The sequence below is a fragment of the Staurois parvus genome, unplaced genomic scaffold (genome assembly GCF_062004578.1).
Source record: "Staurois parvus isolate SC_StPar_1 unplaced genomic scaffold, SC_StPar_1.0 ptg000347l, whole genome shotgun sequence".
Classification (NCBI taxonomy): domain Eukaryota; kingdom Metazoa; phylum Chordata; class Amphibia; order Anura; family Ranidae; genus Staurois; species Staurois parvus.
Window position 1 is genome coordinate 4494559 of NW_028318143.1, and position 15459 is coordinate 4510017.

Below are 15459 nucleotides of genomic sequence, written 5' to 3' on the forward strand. Positions count from 1 at the left end.
TATACTGTACATTAACATCAGTCTCTAACCCTCAGTATATGTAAGTTAGTGAGCGCAATCTGAAAAGCGACCAATGCACTAAAAGGAACCACAAAACCTTTCTAATAGAATCATAAAACAAGGAGTGCAGCGCTACATTAAATATTAGACCAAATAAACCCTTTGTCACAAAGGTATAAGCAATAGAAATGAGTCCACTATAGTATCATAATATGAATTCCTCAGTCCACAATGAGATTTCTGACACTGTAGGTATAATCCGGTCTTCTGTTGTGGAGATATGAATAGATTGCCTACTCACCAGAAACACAATGTTAATGCGCATATCTGGATTACATGCCTCCTGGGGTACCAGATAAAAACAGCCTGGTGTTAGGATCCTCTGGTGGTCCCTCAATGGTGTATGAGAAGGATACCGATCTGGTCTCAAAGTGCTTACTCCTCAGGTCTGCAGCAATGCCTGAAATACTGGGGCTGAGGTGTGGAGGCTCAGTGCCAGGTATGGAGAATAAAGGTGCTCACAGTGTAGTATTATAAACAATGAATTTATTGTGTTAAAATAAGAGCAATGCCGTACATACATAAATGACTGCATATAGTAGTAAAAGGCTGCTGTGAGCAATAGTAAAAGCACCCAAAAAGCACTAACCAGTACACATCAAATGTGGGCTGCCGGACCTCCTGATCCGGCGGCGTGACATCAAGGTGTGCAAGGGCTCCTCCTAGAATCGTTTTCGTGTATATACACGTCTGATGCCATCACCCCTATTGCAGATGTGTGTTTACACGAAACGCGTCTAGGAGGAGCCCTTGCACAACTTGACGTCATGCCGCTGGATCAGGAGGTCCGGCGGCCCACATTTGATGTGTACTGGTTAGTGCTTTTTGGGTGCTTTTACTATTGCTCACAGCAGCCTTTTACTACTATATGCAGTCATTTATGTATGTACGGCATTGCTCTTATTTTAACACAATAAATTCATTGTTTATAATACTACACTGTGAGCACCTTTATTCTCCATACCTGGCACTGAGCCTCCACACCTCAGCCCCAGTATTTCAGGCATTGCTGCAGACCTGAGGAGTAAGCACTTTGAGACCAGATCGGTATCCTTCTCATACACCATTGAGGGACCACCAGAGGATCCTAACACCGGGCTGTTTTTATCCGGGACCCCAGGAGGCATGTAATCCAGATATGCACATTAACATTGTGTTTCTGGTGAGTAGGCAATCTATTCATATCGCTACAACAGAAAACCGGATTATACCTACAGTGTCAGAAATCTCATTGTGGACTGAGGAATTCATATTATGATACTATAGTGGACTCATTTCTATTGCTTATACCTTTGTGACAAAGGGTTTATTTGGTCTAATATTTAATGTAGCGCTGCACTCCTTGTTTTATGAGTCTCTAACCCTCAAGGAGCTCACAATCTAAGGTCCCTAACTCATTCATACATACATACTAAGGCCAATTTAGATGTGAGCCAATTAATCTACGAGCATGTCTATGGAGTGTGGGAGGAAACCCATGCAGACACAAGGAAAACTTGAAAACTCCAGGCAGGTAGTGCCATGGCTGGCATTTGAACAACTCTACTGCTGCAAGGTGGAAGTGCTAACCACTTAGCCACTGTGCTGCCCCATATTCTTTTTCAGATATTTGGATAGTACAAAGGTTTTCAGCCTTTGAGCTTTTGCACTTAGTATTTTATGATTGGAATGTTATCTGCAGATAATATCATTTAAACACATGCAAGTACAGGGTGAACCTGCAAACACAATGCCTAGTGCATCTTGATTGAGATTCAAACAGAGGGCCCAAGTGCTAGAAACTAAGACTGGCCATACATTATACAATTTTCTTGAGAATTTTGCTTTAGATTTACCAAAAACCATATAATATGAGGTCAAACCTAAACAACACTTTCAATTGTATCCAATTAGGCAGGCCCTTGCAATACATAGTTGAAGGTAAATCTAAAGGAAATTGGGCAGAAATTCGACAGAACATTGTGTAGTGTATGGCCAGCCTAAGCCATTGTGCTGCCACTGTTCCATGACACTTGTCTAATAACGGATGTCTCTTCACTTTGCAGAAATGTCCTTTTGCTCCCTGTTGTGCCAGGTGATGGTAACTTGATGCCATCTGTGAAAAAGCTGAAGTTAAAGAGAGGATGGCTTCTACAAATGGATAATGATCCTAAACACACCTCGATATCCACGGGGGATTACATCAAGAGGCGTAAACTGAAGGTTTTGCCATGGCCTTCACAATCTCCTGACCTCAACATAATTGAAAATCTATGGATAGACGAGGTGTGCGTGACAGACAGCCCAGAAATCTCAAAGAACTGGAAGACTTTTATAAGGAAGAATGGGCAAAGATACCTCAAACAAGAATTGAAAGACTCTTTGCTGGCTACAAAAAGCGTTTACAAGCTGTGATACTTGCCAAAGGGAGCAGTGCATGCTATAAATTCTGCAGGGTGCCCAAACTTTTGCAGACGCCATTTTTTTTTTTTCTGTTATTTTGAAAGTGTAAATGATGGAAATAAAATCTAACTTTTGTTGACATATTATAAGAATGTCTAATCTGTAATTTGATGCCTTTTGGAGATTTTTCCATCTTTCCTTGGCTTCTTTATGCACATTAATACAAATTTTTAGCTGGGGTGCCCAAACTTTCGATCCCCACTGTATATATATATATATATATATATATATATATATACACACCTCCTCAGAACCCCAGCGATTCTCCCTTCACTCCCCGATTCTCCACCTCTGGGCTAGAGAATCTGGGAGGGAGAATTTTCACACAGATCCCCAGTGAATGGCTGAAATCGCTCCTTCATAAACTAGCCATTTCTGTGTCTGTCAATTACAGATTCTGTGTCTGTCAATTACAGAAAACATGTTCTTTGCTGATCTTCTCTGTTTCATAAACCATTAATGTACTGAAATCAGGAGCAATCCTCAGGATCGCTGCTAATCTCAGTTTCATAAACGGACACCATAGTCCAATCCGGAATCCAATCCAGTCTGTGATTGGATAAGGAAGGAACATCATGGTGATGACATTGTCCCTGTGTTCTACAGTCCCGTAAGGATTTAGAGCCAGGGCCTGCAAGACTGGACACAAACTAAATGGACAGTTTAGGTAGGTCCTCATAGCACACAGTTTTGGTAAAAGTAAAAAAGACCGTACAGTCTGCTTGCAGCACATATGGTGAGCTTAGACTGAAAGCATGGCATTTGGATTGTTGGTGCTCCCTCTCTCAATCTCAGTGTTTCTGCATAGGGGATGGTAAAACTAAGATACATTTAGGGTATGTAGGCTATCAGAGTTTAAAATACCCTTAAAATGTAGTAAACCCTAACAATGAACTTCCCTTATTTGGTCCCTTTTGGTCTGTTAAATATACTGAAGGCATTTTGTTATATCTACTAGGTACATTACAAACATCTGTGTTGATCTTGGCACAAATTTTGCTAGCTGATAATTTCCTGTGTTGACTGTTATCATTGTTCTCTGAAAACCACTGAACCATGCCCCTCTATGTTATGGACAACACGAGAAAGACCAGGTTCTGTAGTTATAATTTGTTTCTTTTGTCCTGATACAGAAAACTGAGCATTGTCATTCTAGGACTGGAAGTGTGTTACTGGCAGGATCACCAGATGAAAATAAAGAAGAAAAGTTAAAAAAAAGAAATCGAATGCAACCACCACATCTGAGGCCGAAATAAAATAGAATTTGTGTACTCACCATAACATCGATTACTTGGTGTACAGTGAGGAACACAGGGAGTTGTTAAATACTGCCCATGTCCCTCAATGGTTAAGACAGACAAGAAGATTTTTGTATTTACTGCAAAATCCTTTTCTTGGTGTTCATTGAGAGACACAGGAAGTTTTTAAATACTGCCGTCTGCAGGAGGTATGTAGACATCCCATATCTCTCACTGTTGTGAAAGAAAGTAAGGCAAGCCATAGATGATTTGATTTTCCTTTCTTCCACCATCGGTGGAAGGAAAGAAAATCACTCGATTCCCCCATCAACAGTCAGTGTTGATGGGGAAATCCCTCCCTCATTGCTATCCTGTTCTGCCAACAGGGAGCATTCCCGGCCGCCAGAACACAATGATCATCATTGCTAGCAGCTATAGCCACCAGCAGTGATTTACATGTAAACAATCCGACAGGTTGATTGTACCCCATATGATCGATGGATCGACTTAGGTACAACCAGCCTGCCAATAGATGGATCAAATCTCAGCCAGTCTCTGCTAAACCAGCCAAGATTCAATCCATCTATGGCCAGATTAAGGTTTTTGTATTTATCGTAAAATCCTTTTCTTGGTGTCCATAGAGGGACACAGGAAGTCTTTCAATAATGCCTTCTGCAGGAGGAATGGAGGCATCCTATGTCTCTCTCTATCATGAAAGAAAGTATTGTTTTATGTACTCACTGGCAAATCGCTTGCTAGGAATCCATTGAGGGACACATGAAGTCTTTAGATACTGCTGCCTGCAGGAGGATTGGAGACTTCCTGTGTCCCTCAATGAACGAGAAGTAAAAGATTTCTGTATTCGCCAAAAAAAACTTTTCTTGCAGTCCTTTGAGGAACACAAGAAGACTCTAAATACTGCTGGAGGATTAGAGACGACCCATGTCCCTCAATGAACAAGAAAAATAAGAGATCCTCCTGTAGGCAGCAGAATAGCCCAAAGGTTAAAGGCTTTCCATGTCTCTCAATGAACAAGAAAGAAATTACATTTTTACTTTTGGGTTTAGATAAACTTTAATGTTTTTTAATGTTTTTAACAAATACATAATTAAATTAAGGTTTTAGCCTAAAGTTCATCTGTAACATTACTACAAATGTTCATTGTCTATATCGCCTATGACTTCCATGTTTGACCAGGCCATTATGTGCTTCTATTACCCTGTGCAAAATGCAGCCATGATCTCTACGACATGAAAACTCGCTCCCTCACTAAGGTATCAAACATTACAATTTACATTTCAGTGTTACAAGGACAGGAAAATGGTTACAGCAATTACCACTCTTCTCAATTAAAAATGCCTTAAGAAACATATACAAAATGCAAATGAGACATTAGGCTCATTAACTCATCTACAGACAAGAAAACACATCGTACAGAATGAAACTGAATTACAAACGTAAACAAACCAAAAAGGTTTGTGATTTGTACAGCGCCTGCAGATATTGCTAGAGTGACTTCATAATGGCACATTGTCGTAGTTTGCCACTGAACAAATGGGAAAATCAGTTAAAAACAAACATATATCTGAGTATATGATTTCAATAAATAAAGAACATTGAAAAGAAAAGATTTTTGTGGAGAAGATGTAAATCAAAGTGAAACTCCAGGTCTGTTAAGTAAAAAAAAAAAACCCTTATTAGTCAATTGCAAGAACCATAGCAGGCATTATAGTGAATACCAGTCTGCTGTGGTTGCATGGGCACTGAGCATTCCAATCCAGTGTATTTGCTGTAGTAATGTATGGATATTTTTACATAGTTACATTGGTCTAGTTTGAACCAATTCGACTATGCATATACCATAGCTGTGGGATCCTTCCAGAACTGGGGCTCTTAACCTTGGGTCCAGTAACCCCTAAGTGGTCCATAGATGGGTGTCATGGGGTCCATAAGGGTTAGATAAAAAATAACATTTACATTTACTATACAGCCCTCCTCCTTGTCCTAATCAATAGTTTCCCACTGAAAGAAATTGAAGTAAACGTACCCTGCCACTGCTCATAGTGCTGACCACTAAGCGTTTCTTGACCCATGTTGGCCTACCATTTAAATTTGGCCATAGCTTTCTTCAGGTTCTTAAAGAGGTCCAGGACTGAAAAAAAGCTAAGAATCACTGCTGTGGCAGCTTCAAATCATTATAGTAGGCACTGTTAGTATAGTGATCTTCACAAGCTTCTAGGTCCCGTGCCAAATGGCTGACCTGCTTCTTATTGAATACATGAGGTTACCTGTTTGCACAGGTGCCATTCAGAGAACACTTTATGTTTTCTCAATGAATGCAAAGCACTCTCTAATTGGATGAGGTGGAGATAGTGACATCACTGCCCGGCCTCTCCCCCTGATCCCATCAGAGAATATTTTGCATTCTTTGAGAAAATGCACCTGGGATTTGCAGGGCCTCCTGTGTTCAGAGTGCAGTAGGTCAGCCGCTCGGCACTAGACTAGGAAGCAAGTGAAGATCACTGGAGTAGTGGGCCTACTACAGTGATTTACAGTTTCCAGGGGGATAGGCCAGGTATGGTTATATGGTTACACTAGTCCAAGCTGGACCATTGTATCTATGTACAAATGTCCATGCCTGGAATTCTTCTTTCAGCCTCAAATGAACAGTTATTATTTATTATTCTAATGCCGCATATACTGTCAGTAATTTCAATGGGACTCTTTTACTTTGTTATAGCTGCTACAGCAAGGGGTAAAATACTCTGTACTGCCAGCACACAGGAAAGTTGAACCTCTGCTGTCTCACACAAAGCACCAGCTAATATGAGAAGTTCTACATGTAGTAGCAATACATGATTAATTTTGGTTTTCTATGAAATACTACATCTCCTCATCCCCTTAGATGTTCTTAATCTGAACACTTAATTTATCTGAGATGATATTCCCAGTGCAGTAAGCTTTTCTAAGCAACACAGCAATCTAATGAAGACATAACAGAGTTACCATTAGGAGACTTATAGGCTTACCGTCAGCCACACTTAATTTAAAAAGTGTTAAAGTTGTCTTTACAGACCTCTAGCACTTTGCAAGGGTCACTCATATCAGCATATGGTGCTCAATGTGTGAGCCTTGTGGTTACTGGTTACACTGCATAAGAGTGACATGATAACTGTAGAGACACAACTAACTATAATTTAAAGATTAACTTTGCACTGATTTAAAAAAAAATTCTATGCCCCCCCACCCCCATACCCCCAGCATATGCAGGATATAGTGCCTGCTCTATCTAGGATGGAAGGTTTAACAGAGAGTAAGGACCTCAATCCCTGAACCCTTCGGGGGCAAGGTTCCTAATGGGGGCAAGGCACTCTATGGCCTACCTAGGCCCAAGCCAGATAAATCCCCAATCCTTAGGGACCTGCTGAAGCTGGTCTTCAAAGTACTTAGTGGAGGGCTCTCCCGAAGAGGAAGAAAACCAAAAGGCCACAGATACTCATCCCCAACATCAAGGGCAGACCCCATAATCCTGCACACTCTCTCTTTGTGAGATAAAACAAAAAACAACATGCATGCAGATCTAGTGCCTGTGAAAAAGCAAAAAATGCCAAGTACAGTGACACAAGGCAGGCCTTTTGGCCAATATAAAGGTTTCCCCTGGACTAGCCATAAGACTTGCCCAACAGATGTGTTCAAGAAAAAGCAGTGACGTGACCAAGTGCCAGTGAAACTCTGTGGGGTCCTAATAACATAGTGTTTCCTGGCAACCTTTGAACGCAACTTCCAGGGGGCAGATTACTGGGAGCTCCTTGCACCTCCCAGCTCCTGGCCAGACAAATGCAGTCACATTCGTACCAGAAAGCTATTAGCATTTAGGGAGAGTCCTGCCTACAACTGGGGGCAAACCTGGAGAACCAGGTTAGATTCAACCCAAGAGGAAAAAGATCTCTCCCACTGTACCCTCCTTATTACATCGGGAATTATTGACCAGCACCTCACCCTTGTCAGTGTTATGTTTCTGAAAACTGATAAGAACAGACACTACACTTAATTTTAGCCAAAAGGCTGTCAATCCTGCATTGTATGCAAAAATGTCAATGGGAGGAATGGCAACATGACCAGAGAAGAACTGTAGCTTCGGTGAACTAGTCATCATCACTGAAACTGATGGGGAGGAAGGCTGCAGCATCCTGGATTAGGGTATGTAATACTCTCCACTGAATTCCCTCTAGAAAAAACAAATAATATATTCTGCATACACCATGGGGGTGGGGTGGTTGAAAGAAATATTTTATAATTTGGTCTAGGGGAGAGATGGGAGTTAAAGCTTATTGGCAAGCAAAAATGTATACAACTGAATTGCCTACATGTAAACTCTTTCATCTATCAAAGCTGTTCAATTGGTCTTCTGAATCAGGCAAGCTCCCCAGACAGCCTTGCTAGCTCCCTCTTTGACCTTCATGTAGACTGATCTAGGAACCATCCCAGCCTGTGACTGGACAATAAAGGAGCAGCAAGGCACTAATGAGATTACCACTCTTCTCTCTTCCCTGTCTGGAAGCATGCAGTGCAAAATGGACAGCGCAGTACAACAGACTCTGTTTGTCCCTTGGTGCACTGGATTACAGTAGGCTAATACTAGGAGTAAATCAGGTACTTCTAGCAGCTATTCACAAAAGTACATTTAATTATGTTTTAATGAATCTAAAACGTGAGCATGTGGAAGTGTTTGTATAAGCCTGGCAGCACTTAACAAACATTCCTCCGTATAAAGTCATTACTAAATCCTGAAGCTAGCAAACTGGAGTCTACCAATTTTGGCTAAATGGTTACAGTACATTAATTTGTAGCAACCATTGCACTTCCAGATTTCCAAATTAAATCGATCTAATTGCACAGAGTTTCAACATTTTGTGCATAGTTAAACCACTTTGTACTATCTTAAAGTGGAACTAAATCCTCCTATCCTTTACAGCCCAGGAAGCTGACATCTTGGCCTCTGTTTGCTCTGAAACTGCCATGGTGCTGCACATGTGATCAGTGATGACACCAGCCGTTTGATACCTTGACAGTTCAGTTGGCAGCATAAGCAACCGTGAGAGTTATCATTCACAGCATGCCTTGACTGTAACTGTTTTGGAAAACGTTAAATTGATGGGTTTAGTTCTGCTTTAATAAATGTGCAACTCTTGATTCCTTGGAAAGCTTTATAATACTGGGACCTTCAACTTGTATTCCCAACTAAGGGGGTGCTAAGGATACTATATTGCATAAAATGACCTGCAAGTAATATGTACATCAGTTACAACAGTTATGTCTTGACTATAACTGATGTCTTCTGCAGTATTGTTAAGTGAATTCTGAATCCCATTTGGCAATCATCAAACATTTCTGACCAGAAGATAAATACAGTACATTGAAGCATTGTTTGCACATCTCCCATATGCAGTACATTATTTTAAAACAAATCTGGAGTTACGCTTTAATGTAGAACCAAAGTTAAAACTGTTTTTTTTCAATTTTTAAAAGAGTAAGGAAGGGTTATAACCCCTGTCAGTTTCACCATCTGTTTCCCATTGGGGAGATTTCCCTTCCTGTCCTAAAGCCTAAGGAAGTGAGAAGACATTCCTCCAAAGTGAGGGAATTCCTGACTAGTATCCCCCATTGGAAGATTTCCCTCTATTCCTGTTCTGGTATAAACACAAAATATGGGATTTTTTCAATTTCACTTTTGATTATAACAGTAAACTAGACAAATAGAGAAGGTGAATCTCCATAACGGGGACACAGACATCAATAAAAACCTGACAGGTGTTCTAAATTTTGATTTTACATATACTTTAAGTGGCTTATTTATGGAGCATTGCAATGATCGATAACATTTTGTGAAGTGTAGTTACCCATAATAATTAATCAGATTTTAGTCTTGAATGGATTCCATGGTTTACTGTGCTTAGTGTATTCACTTTGTACTGCCTTAGGCCTCATTCACATGGCCGTACCACAGTGTATACCCATGCAGGGGCCATGTTTACACTCAAGGGGAAGTCAATTGGGACACAGCGGCTGCACAGACACAGTTGCTGCTCCCAATATGATATCCCTGCGAGTACACAGCCCCGAATGCAGACACTGTGTGCATTTGGGGCCATCCATCTGCACCCACCGCAGTGCCACAATTGACATGAATAGGACTGCCTGACTGGGGATGCATGGAACACCTGTGCATCCCCGTAAGGGCAAACACGGCCCTTACGAGGGTGTATACTGTAGTACACCCCATGTAAATAAGAATTTACTGTACAAGCTCATGAGTATATTAGCTATATGGACAAAACAGCAGTTATTTTGAAGGCAGTTGGTAAAATGGGCAGAAATCTACCCAGATAGTTTGATAACTGAGATGGTATTTGGGCTAACCAAGGGCAGGCGTCTAAATTACTTAAATACTGGCTGAGAGTGGTGGCATTTTTGGCACTCGGAGACAAAGGTCTACAAATGTAAAGAATGAGCCGATCAGTGATGTGACCCAAACTGGGCATGACTGGGCCTTTTCTAAGTGGAATTGTGTCAAGAAAAAACTGCCCGTGCTACCCATAGCGACCGCACCGGTTTTTCTCTTGTCTTTTCTTGCTAGTATGTCAAGCATGAAAAGAAATTCCAGCATGTCAAATTGGTGTTTTTGTGGCTTGCAAGCAGCTTTCTGTACCTCTTCTTTGCAGTCCTCAAGCAAAGTGGCATGGCCAAGGGATGCGCAACATAGTGACTATTCTGATCAACCCAAGATGATCAACCCAAGGTCAAAAATATAATCAATAGTACAGGGTCAATCAATATAATTTTTTTTGTACCCTTAGGGCTTGTTCATATGGGGTGTACAATACACAGATGTTCCATGCATCCCTGTGCAAACAGTCCCATTGATGTCTATTGGGATACAGCAACTGTGCCCCAATACGACATCCACGTGTGTGCGGGTGCGTGCAGGACCCCCAAACTCATCCTGTCTGCATTCAGGGGCCCACACTAACACACACATGGATGTCATATTGGGACACAGTGGCTGTATCCCAATAGACATCAATGAAACTGCCTGTATGGGAATGCACAGAACACCTGTCCATCCCAGTTTCGGTAAACATGGCCCTGCACGGTATTGTATGCCCTGTGTGAACAAGGCCTTACATATAGATCAATCATGATTCACAAGGGCATAAAATGCCATTGAGTGAACCTGTACAATCGTTCTTTATTTCACCACAACCCAACCCAACATCTTGAGTTCAATTGAAATTGTCATTATCTGTCTCTCATTGCTCAGCTGTGCCATTTTTGTCTCACTCAGTGGATGTCCAATTCGATAGTTTTGTAAAATCAGACACTGATCGGCCAATTCTATCGCTCCTAATATGGCCACCACTAAAGAGATTGAATTCATTCATGCGTTGGATAAATTAAATGACTGTGAACAGTCGATTAGATGAAACCGGATTTTTTTTGTTTGTTTTTTTTGTTTTCCTGTCACCACATCCTGACTGGTCACATATTTTTCCAAGAACACACTGATTTTGTTAAAACGTTCAACATTTTTCAGTCATAAAAAAAAAGTAACAGTTTTTGACAGCTAGGACAATTTTTGGCAGACACGAGGCAATACACTTGAAAGAATAAAATGGCTGAACTTGAAATAATAAAGACACGACTGGAAATGTTGACAATCAATCAATAACAATGTTTCTGAGGTAAAATAATAATAAAAAAGGATGGAATTGTGTAGGAAATTAGGTAACCTAAGATAAAAAGAACGGAACTGAAAATGTGGCTGTTTGTTATTTTGGTATGTTTTGAAGTAATTGTTATGGAGCCAGCAAAGGTCAGAGGTCATTCACAAGCAAACACGAAACAGCATTGCTCCACCATCTTGATTCTTAAATAAATGCAATATGTTCAAATAATGGATTACGTTTTGTTGAGATTTGGCTGATAATATGTTTTTTTTTCCAGACACTGCTGCATTTTCAGTATTTTGTTCCTATTGTTTTTCTACTTATCTAGTTTTTTGTGCATTTCAGCTCGCTAAAGTAGTCATCTAAAACAGTGGAGATGGACATTTTGTAAGGAAGCCAAGAGACCAGAGCCTATCAATTCACTATATTCTAGCGACATGACAAGTGAATTCATAAACTTAAGTCACTGAGCGCACAAAGAGACTTGCCTCAGGGGCTCGGCACACAAATTGGCCTTATGCGTTCCATCACAACAAATGGCAGCCTTCAAGCCTCCCTTGCACAAAATGGCTGCCTTTGTGTATTCCATCACATAAAACAACTGCCTTCACGCATTCCCTTGCACAAAATATCAGCACAAGATCAACCCTTGTGTGTTCCATCAAACAAAATGGCTGCCTTCAAGCATTCCCTTGCACAAAATGGCTGCCTTTGTGTGTTCCATCACACAAAATGGCTGCCTTCAAGTATTACCTTGCACAAAATGGCTGCCTTCTTGTTTTCCATCACACAAAATAGCTGCCTTCAAGCATTCCCTTGCAGAAATTGGTGCCTTTGTGTGTTCCATCACAAAAAATGGCTGCCTTCAAGTATTACCTTGCACAAAATGGCTGCCTTCTTGTTTTCCATCACACAAAATAGCTGCCTTCAAGCATTCCCTTGCAGAAATTGGTGCCTTTGTGTGTTCCATCACAAAAAATGGCTGCCTTCAAGTATTTCCTTGCATAAAATGGCTGCCTTTGTGTGTTCCATCACAAAAAATGGCTGCCTTCAAGCATTCCCTTGCAGAAATGGCTGCCTGTGTGAGTTCCATCACAAAAAATGGCTGCCTTCAAGCATTCCCTTGCACAAAATCTCAGCACACAAGGAACCCTTATGTGTTCCATCACACAAAACGGCTGCCTTCAAGCATTTCCTTGCACAAAATGGCTGCCTTTGTGTGTTCCATCACACAAAATGGCTGCCTTCAAGCATTCCCTTGCAAAAATGGCTGCCTGTGTGTGTTCCATCAAAAAAATGGCTGCCTTCAAGCACTCCCTTGTACAAAATGGCTGCCTTTGTGTATTTCTTCACATAAAACAAAGGCCTTCAAGCATTCCCTTGCACAAAATGCTTCCATTCTGTGTTCTATAACACAAAATGGTTGCCCCTGTGTGCTTGACAACATAAAATGACCATCTTCAGTGTGTATAGATGATGTGGCGCACTTTAGCATACATATTAATAAATAGCACATCATTCCTTATACAAGCAAAATAAGTTAGCATTCTATTAATTATACACTGTATACTGTGCCAAAAATTAACAAAAAAAAGAGGCTTTGCCTCTGGGATCTTGTAAACAAATTAGCATAGTTCAAACATCTGCAGTAAATAATCAGTGGATCTGTATAGGTGCAGTAGGACAGCTGTGCTTAGCACCATCGGAAAGTAGACAGGAAATTAAAATGCTATTATTTACAAGGCCCAAAAGAAAAAAAAAACATTCTATTCCCTCAGTAATGGTGAAGTCGTGAGGTAAACACATAGTTGGAACGAGGCAATCCAGACAAACCAGTGCTGGAAGACGACATTTTAATGCTGAATTGTGGGACCACCGGCAGTAAATACCTGCAACGAAAGCACAGATAAAGTCAATGACATGACACGTCCACAAATGATTAATTATATTTATTATCAAAATGTGAGACAAATAGTGGCTTGGTCCATACAAATATTTCCTCTGTTCTCTACTTGGTAACAGGTATACTTTAAATCATTTCTAGACCAGCCTTGTAGAGGGATCTCATTCCGGCTAATTATAATATAGAAGTCGATTTCTTCTTGACTCCCTTTTACATGGTATAATTAAAAGAACTTCTATCTTCACTGCAGCTGAGGCAGCCAATCACATAGCAGTAGGAATTCTGTCAACAAAGTTATAATAGAGAGTTCTGTTTCATGGAGCTGACTGTCAAGAGGCAACTTACTTGTGTTTTATGATACAACTTATCCACAAACCAAAAGAAATGAAAGGGAAGATGTGTCAACTTCAACCAGACTGAGAGATTTTTTTACACTTGTGGTTGGGGGGTGATAAAATCCCACGGTTGGGGTGCATTTTTTATCACTCCTCAAACGCTACCACTCTAGCTGGAAAGGCAGTGGCATAAGGAGTGTACATATGTTGTGACTGCAATATTTTGCTTCATAGACTTGAAAGGAATTATATCTCCTGTTGCTCTTGGTGAGCACTACCACCTGCCAAATGCACATGGTTGTGGTGTTGTAGTACAGCATTCAGGGGGTAAAACAGGCAGTGAGGAGGTGATACAACACAGTAGGAGGACTAGGGAGATGGCATGGAGGGTTCTTTCTTTGGATTAGGTAAGGGGGCTAAGGAGAGTGGATAGAGGGGAGAGTCCTTTTTTAGGGGGGTTAGAGGGGATGGAGGGTTCTATTTTAGATTATTTAAGAGGGCTAAGTTCTCAATGGAACACAAGGGCAGTGATGTCCCCACACTTGTAGCCCATTATTTACTTCTTCCAGCTCTATATCTGAGGGTCCATACCTCAGTGCAGAACTGGGGCTGGAAGAAGAGTTTGCAGGATCTTGTGCATTGCACCAACAATTCACTGGTCGACTGATGCTTTTCAACCTAGAATTTTACTCCTGGCTCCTTAAACACAGGTCAACTGAAAAATGTACTTTTCCAAAACAAGTGGTGCCAACAGGGCCACCATATTTTGACCGATTCAGCGGGAACTGGCCGACATTTGGTCTGCATATGGCCAGCTTTAGATTAGGCAAGGGGGCAAGAGAGATGGGAAGGAGGGTTCTTTTTTAAATTAGATAAGTGGGCTAGGGAGAGGGGTGGAGGGTTCTTTTTTAACCAATTCAATACCGGGCAATTTTACACCTTCCTGCCCAGGCCAGTTTTCAGGTTTCAGCGCTCTCACACTTTGAATGACAATTGAGCGGTCATAAAACATTGTACCCAAACTAAAATTTTATCATTTTCTTCACACAACTAGAGCTTTCTTTTGGTGGTATTTAATCACCACTGGGGTTTTTATTTTTTGCTAAATTAACAAAAAAAGACCACAAATTTTGAAAAAAACACACGTTTTTCTTTGTTTCTGTTATAAAAGTTTGCAAATAAATAATTGTTCTTCATAAATTTAGGCCGAGATGTATTCTGCTACATGTCTTTGGTGAAAATAACCCAAATTAGGATGTATTTTTTAGTTTGTAGGAAAGTTATAGAGTTCACAAACTATGGTATAGATCTGAATATTGATCAATCCTGAAGTACTGACAGCCAATCTAATTTCTTGAGGTCCAAGAATGTCAGAACAGTACAGATATCCCCCAAATGACCCCTTTTTGCAAAGTAGACAGTCTGACGTACTTCATAAGAGGCATGGCGAGTTTTTTGAAGTTGTATTTTTTTTTGTCATAATTTTTTGGAAAATGAAAACATTAAAAAAATTAGTTTCACTATTTTTTTTTTTACATATTGTCACCAGTGCAGTACTGCGTCATCATATAACTGGCATGGCGGTGATCAGGGACACTGACTGGTGACAGTATGAAAAAAATATATATATATTTTTTTATAATTTATTAAATTTGTTTTCTTTTTTTTAAGTAGTACAATGATACCATAGTAACATTGTACTACTTTTGGGAAGTGATCAGTATTTTTTTTTTTTACACAATTTGCTTATAGCA

At 40.4% G+C, this 15459-nt stretch overlaps 1 protein-coding gene across 2 annotated transcripts in view; it reads right to left on the bottom strand.

Moving 5' to 3' along the window:
• Positions 1-4788: 4788 nt before the first annotated feature.
• TTLL7 (tubulin tyrosine ligase like 7) overlaps positions 4789-15459 on the bottom strand; it is a 289604-nt gene continuing 278933 nt past the window's right edge. For both annotated transcript variants that reach the window (XM_089684390.1, XM_089684389.1), the window contains exon 21: positions 4789-13356. In XM_089684390.1, coding sequence (XP_089540516.1) covers positions 13242-13356 — 115 coding nt within the window. In that variant the 3' untranslated portion in view covers positions 4789-13241. The remainder of the gene's footprint in view (positions 13357-15459) is intronic.